The following is an 18,968-nucleotide window of genomic DNA, read 5'->3' on the forward strand; positions in this document are numbered from 1 at the left end:
GCCCCATATAGAAGAGAGGAAAAAATGTCCTGGGCATTACTCTTTGCTCAAGAGCTGTTGAACACTTATATGCCAGCCACGTGAGGGGTGAGTTCTGTAATGTGTAGCTGGGAGATGAGCATTCCAGGGAAAGGGACTAGCACTTCGAAAGAAAAGTGTCCACACCCATGAAAATGTGGAACAAAATTACAGGTTAGCTTTCTGGTTGTTCAGGAGTAAAGCAACACTCAGATCTTTTTATCAACTCCATTTACCAACTACTATGAATGATTTATACCATGTTCTGAAGAAATTTCATCAAGTCATTATCCTTTTTTTTTTTTTTTTAAGAAAAAAATAATGCCCTTGACGAACAGAAACTTTTAAATTGTTGGAGATGCACCTAAAAGTTTGTGATAGGATTCCTATGTAAAAACATGTGGAGATCTCTGTAAAGTTAAAAATATGTATCTCTAGGAATAATAAGTATAGTGATAGACATTTGTTAGATGGAGATTTTGTATGTGCCTATTTAAAGATACTGCTTAAAATTTTCACCTCTGTTTTGCAATTAAAATTATAGTTAGGGCACAAGTTTTTATATAAAAGTAAAGGGATGAATCAGCTCTTCTAGATGACTACATGATTTTTTCTTTTGTCAACATCTTTCTTTCCAGACTCCCCAAATGGGTACCTTCATGGGTGTCTACCTCCCATGTCTACAAAATATTTTTGGAGTGATCCTGTTTCTGCGCCTTACATGGGTGGTGGGCACAGCTGGAGTTCTGCAGGCCTTTGCAATTGTCCTTATCTGCTGCTGCTGTGTAAGTCCCAAGTTGACCTCTGGACATCACCTGGAACATGCAAGAGCTCAAGAGTATCATGCTTTAACCTCTTAGGGAATAAAAGAAAGAATACATACTGGGAAAATACTCATGATCTCAACAGGAGAGATTATTTTGGTATTAAAATCTAAAGGATTTTCAGTTTAGTCAGTTACTCACTGCTTATATCTGTAATATATTGTACTGAAAATTACAAAGAAAGGCTTCCTTTGGAAGTAGAAGATATATCCCCTGACTTTAGAAGACACTTCTGAAGACAACACTTCAGAAGACAAACCATTTGAATTTGATAATCCTAGTGTTGTGGCAGAAAATGTGTTAGAAAATGAGATGTATTACTCCACTGCAGGACCAGTAAACAGCTGATTATTGTTTGGGGGTAAGAAGTATTTATTTTGAAGTGTCATCCCTTACCCCTTCTCCAGAAATTGGGGTGTTATTTCCAAGCCTTCTTTCCATTATACTGAGAACATTCTGGTCTTCCTTTAATTTAAATTCCTCTTATCTGTGTATCCCAGCTACATCTGTCAGTTTTGTTGTAAATTGATAGATTATTATAAACATTTTTTATTATTAAGCTGACTTCTGACTCACTAATGTCACCATCACACACTCCCTGCACATTTTGCTCAACTGAGTACCATGCAGAGCAGGGTAAGTGGACATAGTCCATATCATTCATGACTCAGTTTTTTCTTTCAGTCTTGAAACTTGAGGGCCATAGTTGACTCCTTGATTGCTTGTCATATCTCATCAGGTGTCAAGGCCAATGAGGTCTCCCTCTGAAATCTCTTTTGTCCACCCCTTCTTTATATTCCTACTTGCACCACTGCAGTCCTTACCTCTCACTCCACTACTGTATTAGCCTGCTAACGAGTCATTCTGCCTCCATCTGCTCCCTATCTGTAGTCCATTCTGTACTCTGCCACTATCAGGTAATGATTTTAAAATACAGTTCTTGTGAACTCAGAAGTCTTCAGTGGTTCTCGTTACTGAATATTATTCTTGTTATTGTAGTCAGTGTTTAGTCAGTTTCCAATCTTTTCCAAGTTTTTAACTAGAAGATCAGGGTAGGATCAGTGGTTCTTAATAGCGCCTAACCCACTGATTACCATGAAGGAGCATTTTGACGGAATACTCCAGATACCAGTAGTGTGACTAGTGCAGGGATGAAGCTCATCATCTCATTTCCATACCATTGAGTATGAGGAACTCCCTCCATATGAGTATGTAGAGGTGAATATTTGACAAGTGCTCTGAGACGTGCAGATGGGGAAGTGATATGGAAATGTTGTCTTTGTGTAGTAACAGCCTTCTCTTTTCTCTTTCTCTATAGACGATGTTGACTGCTATCTCCATGAGTGCCATTGCCACTAATGGAGTGGTGCCAGGTCAGTAGCTGAGACTGGATTTCATGGAGGGTCACTGATTACTGTATGTTTATGCTATAAAGGTAGAGGTGCAGACTTCCAAGGAATGTTATTTATTTAGTCTGTTGGCCACAGGCACTACTGTTTGACTTGAGAAACCATCTTTTTAAAAAAAATCTATTTTTTAAGCTAGAATATCTCATTTCTACTGCATTTTTAGCTTCTTTTAGTTAGAATTTATATTTTATTCAGCTGTCTGTGGTAAATTTATATTTTATTCAGATGCCTGTGGTAAATATCATGATTTTTTTCTTAATAATACTGACAAAATTGTGCTGCTTTATGTGGGATATTAGATGTGTAGTATGAAGGTTTCATCTTTTACTTCCTACTGGGAAATCTACTTTTTATCACATTCAGGGTTTTTAAAAGCCTGAAGCATTTATCCTTTTTTACAACTTGTTTACATTCCTGTTACTAGCATACTTTCTTTATCTTGTTCACCTTCTGTTTTACCTTTTAGCTGGAGGCTCATACTTTATGATTTCCCGAGCACTGGGCCCAGAGTTTGGTGGAGCTGTTGGCCTCTGCTTTTATCTTGGTACCACATTTGCAGCAGCTATGTATATCCTTGGTGCCATTGAAATTTTTCTGGTGAGTAACGGCTTAATTGTGGTCTGTAGTATGGAAAAGATACAGACTTGGACTTATTTTGCTATTTGATAGCAAAGCTTTGAGAAATCATTTATAGGAATCAATCAAGTGACTGATTGCTGACCTGTTATTGACTGCCTACTGGGAATATGAGTCAGAGAGGTTGAGGGTATCCCTTGGCTGCCCTCCCCTCTCCACTCCATCACCAGCACCCTGCCACCTCACCCAAAAAGGTAGTCTCCGAGGCAAGACATGCTAATGGGGAAAAAGTAAAATAGAGTTTATCTCTTTTGATGTTTTTATCCCAATGACATAAAATGTTTGTTTATTTATTTATTTACTAGGATATATTTTTTACTATTTAAAGTAAGAGTAGAAGTAGGACTCAAGATAATCTTTACAGTTACTTTGTATAACACTTTGGGTAAGCTACTAATATATCCCTTGTTTTTCCATTTGGAAGTGTAAGTATTCACAATGGCATGTAGGCTAATCAATGATACCCTATTTTTGTAGGCATTTTAGATCGAAACAGGAATTAGGCTGTGTCTCCAGTCACTTTGCGTCTCGGTTTTGCTTTCATTTGTGACAGCAAATGCAAACAACAACGACAACCCTTTGGTTACTTTGAATGACATCATTCTCTCCTTTTTTGGCTTAACAGGTATATATCGTCCCTCGAGCTGCCATCTTTCATAGTGACGATGCACTCAAGGAGTCAGCAGCCATGCTAAATAACATGCGTGTCTATGGGACAGCCTTCTTGGTCCTCATGGTGTTGGTGGTATTCATCGGCGTACGCTATGTGAACAAGTTTGCCTCACTCTTTCTGGCCTGTGTCATTGTGTCCATCTTGGCCATCTATGCTGGAGCCATCAAGTCTTCGTTCGCCCCTCCACACTTCCCGTACGTGTCTCTCTGACTAGGCATCACTATTAGGTAGCCATTAACAGTATCTGTTGATGTGATCATTTCAAGGCAGAATTTCACAGTTTCACCGCAATTTCCCTCTTGGATAAGCCCAGTTAGATCTGTGCAGGAAGCCTCCGAGGAAACTCTGGGTGTCATCTTCCTTATGTCCCAAGCATAGAATTGCCAACTGTGGCCATCATTTGGATATAGATAATAGGTTTTTCAAAACCTCCTGATAATGATTATGTATATTTGAACTATTCATGAAGGGCTTTCAAACAACATAGTTACTGTCAGCAACCTTGATAGAATATTTAAATGTTAGATTCCTTTTATTAATGAAAAATCAAGAAAGTCAAGAAAACCTTCATTCCTACCTAAGTATTTACAATTGAATTTTTTATTTTGTTTTTAGTACAATAATGAACTCTCTAGTCACAAAATAAAGGGAAATAAATGTCACATTATTTGCATATATATCTGTTTCTATATAAATTATATGACATACATAAGTAGTACAGGTGCCTTAATGTATACTTTTTGAAGTAGAAATGGGTTTGTACAGATATGTGACTCAAAGGCTCACCTGTTTTCCGTTTGACTAGTGGCATAGGAACTAGCCAGCACTGAGTATTGCTTATAACCTTGTTATAGTGCCTGTCTTTGAAAAATCATCCAAATAATCCAGGGATCACACTCATCAGTCTTATGTTGATTTAATCTGATTACTGAAACACAGATTTTTCAAGATGAAAAAACAGGTCCAGAGAAATTAAATGACTTGCCCCAGAGTTAATGATTGGCAGAGCAAGAACACAAACCTTGTGGTTTGCTGACTCCCAGTCCAGCATTCCTTCTCCTGTGCAAAGTGCTGTCAGTAATGAGTCCATGATAAATTTTCAGTCTGCTCATCCAGGAGCTATAAAGTAACTGGAGGTCCACTTGAGTCATAGAAATACTAAAGGCTATATTCTGGCTGTATCTTAACTTGGGAAATTCCATTTTCCTCAAGTTTTCCTTTGATGTGTCTCCTCTTTTTTGGTGGGCAAAATTCATGTGTGGTATTTTCTTTAAAATATTTCAGCAAAACAAGTCTAAAAACCTAGAGGAATGCATAAAACAAGACTGGGAAATGTTGGGAGTTGTTGAAGCTGAGTGACAGGCACATGATTTATATCATTTTGCAGATTTCAAAAGTTGCTTTTTTTCCTCCTGAGAGTTATTTTAACTGTGGGTTTATTATTCCTTTATTTGTATTTATATCTTTGGTTTAAAGAAAAAAAATAAAATGAACAGTCAATATTTGTATTATCCTTAAATATCCTCACTCCAACTAGGTCTAGGCTTAAGTTCAAAAACAGTTTTCTATTAGGCTGTAGAGGGATGGCCTAATTATAGCCAAGCTGTCTTCCCTGAAACAGTATCCAGAAGATTTGACCTTTTTCTATATATTTTCAAAGGGGTTGTTATGAGCATAAGGCTTTTTCTTAGGCCAGAATGAAAGAGATGGATTTGTGTGTATGTGTGTGTGTAAGAAGAACAAAAGGACTCTTAAGATTTATTTTAGACCTTGCTGCTGCTGCTGCTGCTAAGTCACTTTAGTCGTGTCTGACTCTGTGCTACCCCTTAGATGGCAGCCCACCAGGCTCCCCCGTCCCTGGGATTCTCCAGGCAGGAGTACTGGAGTGGGTTGCCATTGCCTTCTCCGATTTTAGACCCAACAATTGGTTAATAACCTAGAAATTCTATAAGATGATTCAGCACAGCATCTTCAGACAGTTCCTGTATTTGAATTCTGTTACTACTACCCACCACCTGTGTGAGCTCAGGCAGACTACTTTTTCTCCCTAAATTTCAGTTCCTCCACAATGTAGAAATACTAGTATATATTTTGTGAGATGGCTGTAAGGGTTAGGTTGGCAGAAAATGTAAGATACCATTTACAGAGCTAGTCAGTACTAGTTCTTTTCCCACCCTAAGACAGTAAAAACTCTTCGAGATGAGATTTTTTTTCCTTTGCAAGCATATATATACTAACCTATTTCTAAACTATTTTCTTTTTTAAAATAGTTTTTCCTTGGCTTCAGTTTTCTTCCTGTTTCTTTTTCACTTAGGGTCTGCATGCTGGGCAACCGCACCCTTTCATCAAGACATATTGATGTTTGCTCAAAGACCAAGGAAGTTAACAACATGACAGCACCGTCAAAGTTATGGGGCTTCTTCTGCAACTCAAGTCAGTTTTTCAATGCCACGTGTGATGAGTACTTTGTTCACAATAATGTCACTTCAATCCAGGGCATCCCTGGTTTGGCTAGCGGTGTCATTACAGGTGAGTTAGGAGGTTTGGGGACACGTTTCTTACTCTTCTTTTATCCATCAACACTCACTGCCACAGTGCCACTTCCCTTCTTAAATTCAGCATACAACTCAATTCAGCATCTTTCTGCTTTTCTGTTAATGAATGTATCCTTTTTCAGGACATCTTTGTAGCATTGTCTGCTAAAATTTACTGTTCTTGAAAGCAGAGCTGAACAAATGACTTTTAAACTTAATAAAGTATTCTGTGTGTTAACACATTGTAAAGTTGTCAGGTTTTCCAACAGTGACAGCTAGAATTACTTTAATGTCATCAAACCCACATGTGTTTTCCTGACTCATCTAAATGTTTGAAATTCTTTCCTTAAGTGATTTCTGTCTTAACTGTCTGGTCCACAAATTTCTTTGCATGTAAGCAAGTTAACACTAAGGTGTTAGCATTGATACCTTTTTTTTTTTTTTTAATAAACTTTGTAAGGGCGTTCAGCTTAGTCTGGTTAACTTTTGCTAATTTGCATTGGTAAACGTAACTGTGTTTGTACATACCAAAGTATTTGTCAAACTACATTTGAACCAGATGGGAAAGGGCATCAGGTTTTTATTTTTGTGTACTTTACTATATGATGTGTATGTGCATATATCTGTGCTCTATAGAAGCAAATACACCCTTAAAAACCATATAAATGACAGATCTGATTTAGAATACTGTTGGCTAGAAAATTATCCAGTTGTGTCCTTTCCATACTGCTACTGCTTATACACCCTTTGTTCCCACTGCAGAGAATCTTTGGAGTAATTATCTACCAAAGGGAGAGATCATTGAGAAGCCCTCAGCCAAATCTTCTGATGTCTTAGGCAGCTTAAACCATGAGTATGTCCTTGTGGACATCACCACCTCTTTCACTCTTCTGGTGGGCATCTTCTTTCCCTCTGTCACAGGTAAGCACGTGGGCTGCTGCCTGTTTTACAGGTGGTAGAAACGCGAAGGGATTTTTCTTAGGAGACAAAGCTATGTTCTCGGGATTCCTAGATTTTCCTCTAGTCTTTGATAGCAGTTCAAATATCAGTGTCCAGGAACTAAAGAACTTAACTTGTTCTTTTTTCCTTTTTTAAAGGCATCATGGCAGGATCAAACAGATCTGGGGATCTGAAAGATGCTCAGAAGTCCATTCCCATTGGCACCATCCTCGCCATCCTGACCACCTCCTTTGTCTGTATCCTTTTGATGGATCCAGTTTGAGTTTTAGTTATAGGAACAGCCATAGAACAAGGGTGCTCAGTATTTTTATCCTGGTAATAAAGATATCTGCTTTCCACCCCCTCACTTCACACCAGATAATCTACCTGTGAAAGTTGCTCCGTCGTGTCTGACTCTTTGTGACCTCATGGACTTAGTCCATGGAACTGTCCAGGCCAGAATACTGGAGTGGGTAGCCTTTCCCTTCTCCAGGGGATCTTCCCAACCCGGGGATCGAATCCAGATCTCCCACTTTGCAGGCGGATTCTTTACCAGCTAAGCCACAAGGGAAACCCAGATAATCTACCTACCTCATCTCTAAAACTCAAGAAAGAATTTATGAGATTAGTGAATTTAGCCACTCATTTTACTGATAGAAATATCCTGAGTGTTTATGTTCATCTTAGAGGGTGAATGGCAGTTTCCTTGACTCTCAGTGTCTTAGATTTAAGCAATGTTGTCCTTTTTGGTGCATGTATTGAAGGTGTTGTCCTCAGAGACAAGTGAGTAATTGATTTCTTTTACAGCCACCTATCTATCTTCCATTATGTCGGATCATCCCATACAGCACCAGGATAGTTATAAACTCAAAACCCACCTGAGATGTGTATCACAAGTAACAACAGAAAGTACATATATATAGGTCCCCACAAGAGAGGCTAGTGTGTTGTTATATATGATGCAACAAGTATTCTTCAATAAAGCAGTGGATTTGTCTGAATACTGAGGATTTTCCTAGACAATAAGAGCTGTTGGAAAACTAAGACTGAAAGTAAAAGAGGGCAAATAATAAAAATTTAAAAATTTTTAAAGTTTCTGTTTTCTCTATGAGACATAAGAGTGTCTGCTTGGCATTCTGAATAAAAGCTTGAAACTTACTTTCTTCATTTCTATCATACAGGCTACTGGTATTTTTCCTTTCTCATCTGTGAGCATAAAAAATTATAAATAGAAAAAATTGAGTGAATGTCTATCTAGCATTTTCATCCAAAGTTATTTCCAGGTTAAACGTCCCCACTCTGATTTCTCTCCCAGGTTTGGAGATGCTGTGAAAGGTAATCTGGTGGTAGGAACCTTATCTTGGCCGTCCCCATGGGTGATTGTTATTGGCTCCTTCTTCTCCACATGTGGGGCTGGGCTTCAGAGTCTCACAGGAGCACCGAGGCTGCTACAGGCTATAGCCAAGGATAACATCATACCGTTTCTGAGGGTGAGTGACCCGATTCTATGCCCTCTTCCTTTTTTCTCAGGTTTTAGGAGAAACTGATCTTCATAGGGTTAGAAATCATTGGGCTGTGTAATATGAAGATGGGTTTTAGCACAAGACTCTGTATAGCCCTCTAAATCTCTAGTATGAGTTTATATGTGAGTGGAATAAAGGTATTTAAAAGCTGCCACAGTTGTAATGCTGTTATCTTAAAGATTCTGAAACTATAGCATAGAGGAATAAGGGAGCATTGACTCAAACCTTTCCCACACTCATCTGTCTGATACTTCACTTCTATGTGCAGGTTTTTGGTCACAGCAAAGCCAATGGGGAACCTACCTGGGCTTTACTTCTAACTGCTGCCATTGCAGAACTGGGAATCCTTATTGCCTCCCTGGATCTCGTGGCTCCTATTCTTTCCATGTAAGAGCCAGTTATTCTCTTCATTTGTTATTGCATATGTGATGTCTAGGTTCATGGGAATTCCCTAGCTGTCCAGTGGTTAGGACTCCATGCTTTCACTGCCAAGGGCACAGGTCCAATCCCTGGTCAGGGAACTGAAATCCTACAAGCTACACAGTGTAACTAGGAAAAAAAAAAGATAGGTGCAGTGTGGTTCATCTATGTTTTTAAAAACGTAATAATGGTAAAATATGCAAGGAGTGCTAAATGTTAGCAGTTATGATTGTGAATTTTCTCCCAAGTTTTTTTTTCTATACTTTTCTGCAAAAAACAGATACTATGATAATTTGAGGGGGAAAACTTTCATTAAAGCTTAGCTTATTTTCTGGCCCTCTAGGTTATTTTCAGTATGCTGAGGATAAGCATAAGATGACTAAGACACAACCTTAGAGAACTGATGGTAGATAAAGAAACCAGTGATCCTTGTCTAGTGTGATGAATACTGTGGTCAGGGTGAACACTGCATACTCTATGAGCTCTACAGTGGTCCACGTAACTGGACTGAGAATCAGGAAGGGTTTTCTGGAGGAAGTGATGCTTATATCATGAAGTGAAGGGGTGAAGGAGATTCCAGGCAGGGAATGTGTGTGAAGGAATTGAGAGATGAAATAGTGCAGTGCTTTCAGAGAAGTGAAAGTCTGGCTTTGAGAGTGGAAGGTGCGGGTAGGGTAAGTGCAGAGCAGGGAGTAAGCAGAAGTGGATCACAGAGGACCTGGAACTTTTCCTCAAAGTAGTGTATAATCCTTTGAGGACAAAATGGTCATATTTCTATTTCATAATGATGAATTCTGTATAAAAGATAGGTTAGGAGGAGGCCAAAATTGAGCCGGAAGTTGGAAGTTTCCAATGCCAGTTAGAAGCATATTTAACTAATCCAACAAAGAACAAATGAGAGCCTGAATATGCTGAGAGAAGTAGAGGTGGAGAGGAGAGGGGAAAAGTTTAGAGTTCTGTAAAGAGGGGGAATCCGTAGGACTTGATAAGTGAATTTGGAACAAGGTTGAGTAGTGAAGAGGAAACTGAGTATTATCCCAAGAGTAACTGGATAAAAAGTGGTAGTGTCTTTCATTTGAGTGAGAACTTAGAAGGTTGAGCAAGTTTGTGGGGAGGTGAAGTTTTTCTACAGTCTATTCTTAATCAAAGGCTAGTGGGCTAGAACAAAGGCTTAAATACAGCGAAGCTCTCTAGTTATGTGAAATAATCCCTGAAGAATCATTTTACAATAATAACCATCCCTCATGCTTTCTTATCCTGCCAGGTTTTTTCTCATGTGTTACCTCTTTGTGAATCTGGCGTGTGCCTTGCAAACGTTGCTTCGAACACCCAACTGGAGGCCCCGGTTCCGCTACTACCACTGGTTAGTCTGCTTTTCTTCTTCTTCCCCATATTTGGAGAGAACTCATCACTGAACTTGAAAACTAGGAGATTCTGAACTCTCAATCCAGTTTTTTTTCTTGGCCATCTGTTTCATACTGTCTCTTTTAGCTTCCTGTGTTCACATGAATTTCCACCATCCTACTGTGTTTTTTTAGTACATAGTTCATTTCTTCTTTGCTGGATTAATTAATTAAGTTTAATACATGGTTTTATAATAGCTTATAATACTCAATTGAGAATAAAGGTCAAAACTAAGAAATAAATATTTCCAGGCTGCTGTGTTCCTCAGTTTAAAACAACCTACCTTTTGCTTATCGGATTGCCTGTTTACATCTTGGCTGAGCCCTGAGCTTCATTCCTTTCCATTTATCCTCTTATCTTCATCAGTTTTCCTCAGTGTTCATTCTCAGACTCTCTTCCTTATGACAGTTTTATTTAATTAAAGAGTATGAGCTGTGTCTCTGGTGGCTCGGTGGTAAAGAATCCATCTGCCAGTGCAGAGGACCATGGGTTCGACCCCTGGCATGGGAAGATCCCATATGCTGCGGAGCCACTAGGCCCACGCACCACAGCTTTTGAGCCTGTGCTCTAGAGCCCACATCCGGCAACTAGTAAAGCCTGAGCGCCCCAGAGCCTGTGATCCGCAACAAGAGAAACTACTGCAATGAGGAGCCTCTGCACAACAGAGAAAAAGCCCCGTGCATCAGTGAAGACCCAGCACAACCAAAAATAAATAGATAAATAAATAAAATTATTTTTTTAAAAAAGAGAAGAAGAACACATTCAAGTAAGTATTTTTTTTAAAAGATCATGAGCCTATGGCATCGATGACCTGAGTTCAAGTTTAGCTCTACTATTTCCTAGCTTTGTAGCTTTCATCAAAGCACATAACCACATAGAATTTCATTTTATTCATTAATAAAATGGTACTAATCATATTAACTATCTCACAGGATTGTTTTGAGATAATCTAAAGTGCTTAACACAGTGCCTGGTACGTAGTAAAGCTCTTAATGAGATGTTGCTACTGCTGTTGCTGTTGTGTTCACATCTCAGTCCTTAAAGGAACTATCACATTTTTAGCTACCATCCCATTTCTTTTCTTTCATAGCTAGAAGTTCTTTAATATGTCCTGTTATATACTTGTTTGTACATTCCTCTTTGCTGACTTTTTCCTTGATCCCTTTCTAGCTTCACTTACCACGGGTGGGTAGTGATGTGACCTTTATCTGGCACAATTTTAGGTCATCAACTGATCTTAATACCATTAATCCTCATTCTAGATTTAATGTTAGTTAAACGTTCATTATGAACGTTCTTTTGTGTATTACCAGTTGTTTTTGGTTTTTTTCCTCTTTCTCTTTACACCCTATATTTTCATCCATTGGATCTAAACTTCTCCAGATTAACAACTGCTCTGTTTGTTCTTTGAAATTTATCATACAACTTAGTTCATTCTTTACACAGTACAACTTCAGTAAATGTAGTTGTCTATCTAATTTATTTAATCAAAACAAGAATTTCATTATTTTCTTCCAAGTTCCCTATGTAAAGTAAGGAAACTAATGGCAGATTTTTTTCAGTGGGTTCTGCAGGTATGCTAATAAATTTCATAAAGTTTTTAGAAATATTCACATGAAATGCTTTTTTCCCTAAAGTTTATAGAGTTGTTACTAATTCTGACTGCATGTCTCATCCCTGTTTTGCCATGTAGGTATTAATTGTCCTCATAACTGCAGATGACTTTTGTAGCATCCTGGTTCATTTATGTATTATTCCAGCAATAGGAAACATCAGCACTAAGGAGCTTCCCTGTGGCTCAAACAGTAAAGAATCTGCCTGCAATGTGGGAGACGTGGTTTCAGTCCCTGGGTTGGGAGGATCTCCTGGAGAAGGGAATGACAACCCGCTCCAGTATTCTTCCCTGAAGAATCCCGTGGACAGAGGAGTCTGGTGGGCTACATACCATGAGGTTGCAGAGTTGGACACGACTGAGCGACTAACACTTTCACTTTCTTTTCAGGGATGCTTTGGAGCTCAGTGCAGATCTGCTGATTGTTCCCAATCCATGATAAGATAACTATAAAAACTAAGAAAAAAGGACTTACTTGGTGATCCAGTGGTTTAGACTATGTGTTTCCACTGCAGGGGGAATGAGGTCAATCCCTGGTTGGGGAAATGAAAGTCCTGCATGCCTCATGGCACAGTGGCCCCCCTCGCCCCCCTGCCACACACACGGGAAAATATGTTTAGAAACTTTTATACAAATTTGACATTGGCACAGCATCCAAACATATAACATTTTTTTTCTAGTAATTCAATTTTACTGCATTTTACAGAGGTTCTGTCTACAACATATTGGAGTTTTAAAAAATAATTTTTCACCAGTTTAAAGAAGCACCTCTGTCACAGGCTTCTCTTATAGCTGCTTAGAGAAAACATTTTTTATTTGTTTTTGTCTTTAATTTTCTAGGGCACTCTCTTTCATGGGAATGAGTATCTGTCTGGCGCTGATGTTCATTTCTTCCTGGTATTATGCCATTGTAGCTATGGTAATAGCTGGTATGATCTACAAATACATCGAGTACCAAGGGTGAGTCTGTCGATACAATCTTGATTGATGCTAAAATTATGGAAACTGGCTAGTTTGGTTAGAGCCATATCAGTGAAAGTTACATTAGGGATCCAGATAACTTCATTCATCTGTACCTAAATTTTGATCATAAGGGGAAACTATTGAGAAAATATGGATCAATGAAAAAATAAAAAGAGGTACTGAAATAATAATGATTCAGTTCAGTTCAGACTCTCAGTCGTGTCTGACTCTTTGCGACCCCATGGATCACAGCATGCCAGGCCTCCGTGTCCATCACCAACTCCTGGAGTTTACCCAAACTCATGTCCATCGAGTCGATGATGCCATCCAGCCATCTCATCCTCTGTCATCCCCTTCTCTTCCTGCCCCCAGTCCCTCCCAGCATCAGAGTCTTTTCTAATAATGATTAGTATTAAACAAATATAAATATTCTTGCTTATCTCTTCAGGCAAGGAATTGTGTCTGAGATGGAAAAGAAATCAGTCCTGAATAACTTTGTAACAACTTCATTAACAGCTTGCCCAAATTAGGAATAAATAACACTCTGATTTAGATTACACTGAGTTTTGCTTTCTCTGCATTATTTTTGAAATAATTTGAACTTTGGATCTGTAGTAATTTCCTAATCCAAATTGCTGTTGAGCATTCTAGCTTTTCAACAGTTACATCGCAGGACAAGTGAGTGACCCTCTCAGCCTTTGTTCTGAACTGTCGTACAGTGCAGTGTGTTGATGGAGGATAGTGTTGATCTGCCTACAGTGGGTTCATTGTGTTAGTAGTGAGCATCATATAAATAGCTAATGCAAGTTTTAATCTACTTTGTGTGTATGTTACTTTTAAATAAAGTAAACTTTAGTTTTTGAAATTGTACTTGCTAGATTTTAAGTCTGTCTCTGCTCTTTTCACCTCTTTCTCTCAGAGCTGAGAAAGAATGGGGTGATGGTATCCGCGGGCTGTCCCTCAGTGCAGCCCGATTTGCTTTGCTTAGGCTGGAGGAAGGACCGCCACACACTAAAAACTGGAGGTAAAAAAAAGTCAACAGAATTGGCACACAGAATTGTGTACTTCATTGATTACAGCATAAGGAAATCATGTGACCCAAGGAATTCGTGTAATGAACCTGTTCTGACTGATTCTAAATCCTTGATCTCTGTGACCTTTCAGTTATATGATACATGATCTAGACTTCTACCCTTTTCATTCTTCCTTCAAGACTGATCAACTTGAGATAATACTGGGAAAATTCAGAATGACTATATAAGCCTCATCATTTTCTCTGATCTCGTCCTCTGTCAAAGTATATGTTTTATTCAGTTCTCCTAAATTAAAGAGTAGGATTGCCATTCTGTCCTCAGACCCAAAGTATTTTCTCATCCTGCCATCCCCCTGCCAACCTCTTTGCAGGCCTCAGCTGCTTGTATTGCTGAAACTAGATGAAGACCTACATGTCAAGCATCCTCGTCTCCTCACCTTTGCTTCACAGCTTAAGGCAGGAAAGGGTCTCACAATTGTGGGCTCTGTCATCGTTGGGAACTTCCTGGAGAATTATGGTGAAGCTTTAGCTGCTGAGCAGGTAACAATCAAGGCTTAATGACCTAGTAGAATTTAATTTAGCTTATGGTTTTATGCAGCTGAATCGTAAGACCTCAGATTTCTAAGTTGATCCCTTTCCTGAGCAACCTAAGAGGTGTCCTTCTTGTGCTGACTTGTATGGTCATATTCTCCAAATAATAAGGTGAACCAGAAGATAATAATTTATTCTTCCCATTTAAAACTTTCTAAATTATAAGATTATCAAGGTTAAGCACTATTTCCAAATAGACTCCAGACATTGGCTCAGCCCTGAGAGAAGTCACATAAATAAATCATCCCTTGAACCATGGTGATAATTCCGCTCAGTCTAGTTGTGACACCAAGGAGCAATGAGCACATTTTCTTCCTCTTTACTAATCTTAATACATGGTAGCAGAACCAGGATTCTTTTGCCAAGTCTGATTAGTTTTTGGGAATTAAAGTTCTTCCTGAAGAAGAAAGTAGTTACCATTCTAATATTTATTATAAGCAATAGATGGAACTACCCTGGGGAAATTTCAGTTGCATTTTAAAAATTTTACTGAGGGACTTCCCTGGTGGTCAAGTAGCTTAGACCCCGTGCTTCCAATGCAGAGGGGCAGGTTTCAATCCCTGGTCTTTGAACTAGACCCACATGCCACAACTAGAGAAGTCTGAGTACTGCAGTGAAAATTTAGCAGCACAGCGTAAACAAACAAGTAAATGTAATAAATTTTTTTAAATTTACTAGATTTCATTTTGGAATGAAATGAAATGTTTAGCTTTGAAACACTAAACCTAGAAGTGCTGAAGAAACATTAGTCCAGAATGATCATAAAAATAAATAAAAAGCACAGTATTAGAAATCGAGAGACACTAATGAATCTAGATACACCCTGACTTAATCTGTGCCTTTGGGAAAATCATCCATTTTCCATATCATTATTCCCTTCACCATTCCACCAAGAGAGTGAAGTAAAAGAAATACAAGTGTCATTAATAATCACCATTAAAATATCAAAAGGAATGTGGAAATAGAAACAAAAAATAAAACATACCTGAGGAAATTCTGAAGTGAAACTGAATCATCATATTGAATTTCTAGTAATATGAGTCAGAGCAAGACTGACACTGAGGAAGGAAGAGTATGTTCACACTAACCCTGGGCCATTAAGGGATACTGAATAGTCGCTTTGCGAAGATCCCTGTTCTTAATTTGTTTGGTATGTTAGAAGGAAAAGCAGAGGGGAGGGAAATGTAGAGGATCTCCATGTAGACAACTATCTGTGTATGTAGTAAGCACCTAAAAAGTGAAAAGGCAAAGGATAATAAAATTTCATTGGGATAAATTAAACTTTTTTAATTGTTCTGTATAAGATATGATCTTATCTCTGTATAAGATCTTATCTCTGTATAAGATATGATCTTATCTCTGTAAACTTTTTTAATTGTTCTGTATAAGATATGATCTTATACAGAGTTTGGAAAGGAATATAATATGGAGAAGAAGTAAGAAGTTAAAAGACTCAGGATAAAGTAATCCAGTTTTGAGGTTCTGGCTCTCTCTTTCAGACCATAAAGCATCTGATGGAGGCAGAGAAGGTGAAAGGATTCTCCCAGCTGGTGGTGGCCGCCAAACTGAGGGAGGGCATTTCCCACCTCATCCAGTCATGTGGCCTTGGGGGCATGAAGCACAACACAGTGGTGATGGGATGGCCAAACGGCTGGCGCCAGAGTGAAGATGCTCGAGCTTGGAAGACTTTTATTGGTACAAACCACTTCTTGTACTATCTTGAGGGCCCAAATAGAGGATATGCTCTGACCCCATGCTCTAGCCTTGTACAGCAGAAATTCTGTTGTTGCTGAAACATAACCTTATAAGGGCACCTAAATAACTGTTGGGCTTCCCTGGAGGCACAGTGGTAAAGAATCCACCTGCCAATGCAGGAGATGCAGGAGACTCAGGTTCAGTCCTTGGGTTGGGAAGACCCCTGGAGGAAAAAAAGGCAACTTACTCCAGTATTCTTGCCTGGAAAATTCCATGAACAAAGGATCCTGGTGGGCTACTGTCTGTGGGGTCAAAAAGAGTCAGACATGACTGAGTGAGCAGACGAGCGCAAGTAACTATTAGTAGTAATAACTGATTCTACTCACCTCCTCCAGCCTCACATAATGTTCATCAGTTGTTTATCTTGCCAAGTCTTATGTTAGGAATTATCTCTGAAACTCATATTTCCATGTGTGATCTCCCACATTGGCATTCTCACAGGAGTTGGAGGAAGTGTTCTTCAACATCAGAATCTCCCAAATTCACATACCCACCCCCCTTAGAAATATAGTAATCAGAATACACCCAGTGATGTAAATCATAGGTCTCAGTCTAATTCTGTTAGCTATTCCGATTTTTATTAATGAATTTTGTTACTTGATTTGGTATAACCTACTGTGTAAACAGGACACCCTACGCAAAGGACTGTAAAGGGGCATTACTCTTTCTTTGCGGACATGGTAGGAACCAAGGCAAGCCTGAGGATTCATCTCTGCTTATCCCGTCTCTATTTTTCCTCTAGGCACAGTTCGAGTGACCACTGCTGCCCATCTGGCCCTGCTGGTGGCCAAAAACATCTCCTTCTTTCCCAGCAATGTGGAGCAGTTTTCTGAGGGCAACATTGATGTGTGGTGGATTGTACATGATGGGGGGATGCTCATGCTATTACCATTCCTACTGAAACAACATAAGGTATTTTGACACCTTTTTAAAAAAAGTCTGTCTCCCTCAACTTCTGTCCTGGTTGGTTCACTAGACAGTTTTTTTCTTTCATTCTGTAATGTTGGGGCTTAGAAATGTTGGAGATTATTCTTGGCCTTCCATAATCCCAGATTCAACCTTATGAGAAATAGTTTTCTTTGTAGTTGATATCTAACCATCTCCAAGGGAAATTCAGCAAGTTTATTAAGCCCTTGCGAAAAAACATTAACAAGTGAACATGTCCTGTTTAAAAAAAAAAAAAAAGAGCAAAGTGCTGAAAACCTAAGAGGTATGTGTGTCTTACTCATCCTTTGGTGAGACTGAAGTAAATAGTAAAATAGTAAATATAGCCAGTGTCTGTCTTGGCTTGGCCCACCTCTCCCTTGAGGTATTTTTTTCTGTTCTTTCTGTTCCTTCCTTAATGAACTTTTTTTTTGCCACAGGGAAAAAATAAATAAACAGTATATTCTGCACGGTATCGTTAGTATGCTGTCTGACTAAGTTCAGTTCAGTTCAGTCACTCAGTCGTGTCTGACTCTGCGACCCCATGAATTGCAGCACGCCAGGCCTCCCTGTCCATCACCAACTCCTGGAGTTCACTATTAATGTATCACATTCTGTCTTTTCCATTTTGCCAATTTTTTTCTTATTTAAACTATTTAATGTGTTCATAGTCAAACTTTTGCCCAAGTACAATAATATAGCAAGAAGCTAGGAACAAATACCTTGATACTGTTCAAGGTTGTTTTAGGCAAAAATGCCATTTGAGTAACTCTTTTTATGCTTCCTTGCATTTAATTTCCCATGTATATATGGTACTTTCTCAGGTGTGGCGAAAATGCAGCATACGGATCTTCACAGTAGCCCAGCTAGAAGACAACAGTATTCAGATGAAGAAGGACCTGGCCACCTTCTTGTATCACCTTCGCATTGAGGCAGAGGTGGAAGTGGTAGAGATGGTGAGAAAACTGAGTTTGAGATCGGAGAAGCTACTACCCTTCTCCCATGTCCCACCCTGTCATTCTAGAATCTCTTCTAGTCTGGGAATTTCTTCAGTTGCAAATGTGGATTAATCCCTTAGTTCCAACAAAACTCTAGTATATTGATCTAGACAAGTATAGCACATATGTGGTGTGTATTTGGTGGTGGTTTTAAGTTTTGCTTTCTTGTTTATTATAGTCCTATTTCTGCCAGATTCTCGTCTTCTTAATACAGTTTTATTAAGTTTCTATTCATATATTCATGCTAAAGTCACACATAGCTTTTTTTAATTTAATAACCTGGCAGTATTAAACTAACAGGATTTTGTGTTTTGTGTTTCAAGGAAACACATATGTAATGGTTAGATTGTGGGAGAGACTCAGAGCTCTGGATCTGATCTACAGGCCACAGCATTGTTTCATGTAGCTCAATGACTAAACAAAAACTGACACCTGGGTTGGTACTGTGATAGTTGATATGGCTTAATTTAGTGGGTGGAAACGAAAGTGCGTGTTTCTTGCTCCTTTGTGCTTACTGCTCATCCCTGAAGCTCATTGTGCCTATCTGTGTGGTGTGTATGGCAGCACGACAGTGACATATCCGCCTACACTTACGAGCGCACCCTGATGATGGAGCAGAGGTCACAGATGCTGCGGCACATGCGCCTGTCCAAGACGGAGCGAGACCGAGAGGTGAGGCTGCGCGCCGGCCTCAGCCTGGCTGGGGGGGCCT

General features: G+C 39.1%; 1 protein-coding gene across 4 annotated transcripts in view; it reads left to right on the forward strand.

The window, feature by feature from the left end:
- SLC12A6 (solute carrier family 12 member 6) overlaps nt 1-18,968 on the forward strand; it is a 92,297-nt gene that overhangs the window by 68,508 nt on the left and 4,821 nt on the right. For all 4 annotated transcript variants that reach the window (XM_069595961.1, XM_069595960.1, XM_069595962.1 and 1 more), the window contains 18 exons: nt 657-803; nt 2,161-2,215; nt 2,718-2,848; nt 3,513-3,754; nt 5,875-6,089; nt 6,857-7,015; nt 7,192-7,290; nt 7,759-7,816; nt 8,349-8,523; nt 8,825-8,943; nt 10,241-10,339; nt 12,833-12,952; nt 13,875-13,979; nt 14,360-14,528; nt 16,079-16,274; nt 17,077-17,246; nt 18,083-18,214; nt 18,821-18,928. In XM_069595961.1, coding sequence (XP_069452062.1) covers nt 657-803; nt 2,161-2,215; nt 2,718-2,848; nt 3,513-3,754; nt 5,875-6,089; nt 6,857-7,015; nt 7,192-7,290; nt 7,759-7,816; nt 8,349-8,523; nt 8,825-8,943; nt 10,241-10,339; nt 12,833-12,952; nt 13,875-13,979; nt 14,360-14,528; nt 16,079-16,274; nt 17,077-17,246; nt 18,083-18,214; nt 18,821-18,928 — 2,499 coding nt within the window. The remainder of the gene's footprint in view (nt 1-656; nt 804-2,160; nt 2,216-2,717; nt 2,849-3,512; nt 3,755-5,874; nt 6,090-6,856; nt 7,016-7,191; nt 7,291-7,758; nt 7,817-8,348; nt 8,524-8,824; nt 8,944-10,240; nt 10,340-12,832; nt 12,953-13,874; nt 13,980-14,359; nt 14,529-16,078; nt 16,275-17,076; nt 17,247-18,082; nt 18,215-18,820; nt 18,929-18,968) is intronic.

This window comes from Ovis canadensis, chromosome 7, assembly GCF_042477335.2.
Source record: "Ovis canadensis isolate MfBH-ARS-UI-01 breed Bighorn chromosome 7, ARS-UI_OviCan_v2, whole genome shotgun sequence".
Lineage (NCBI taxonomy): Eukaryota > Metazoa > Chordata > Mammalia > Artiodactyla > Bovidae > Ovis > Ovis canadensis.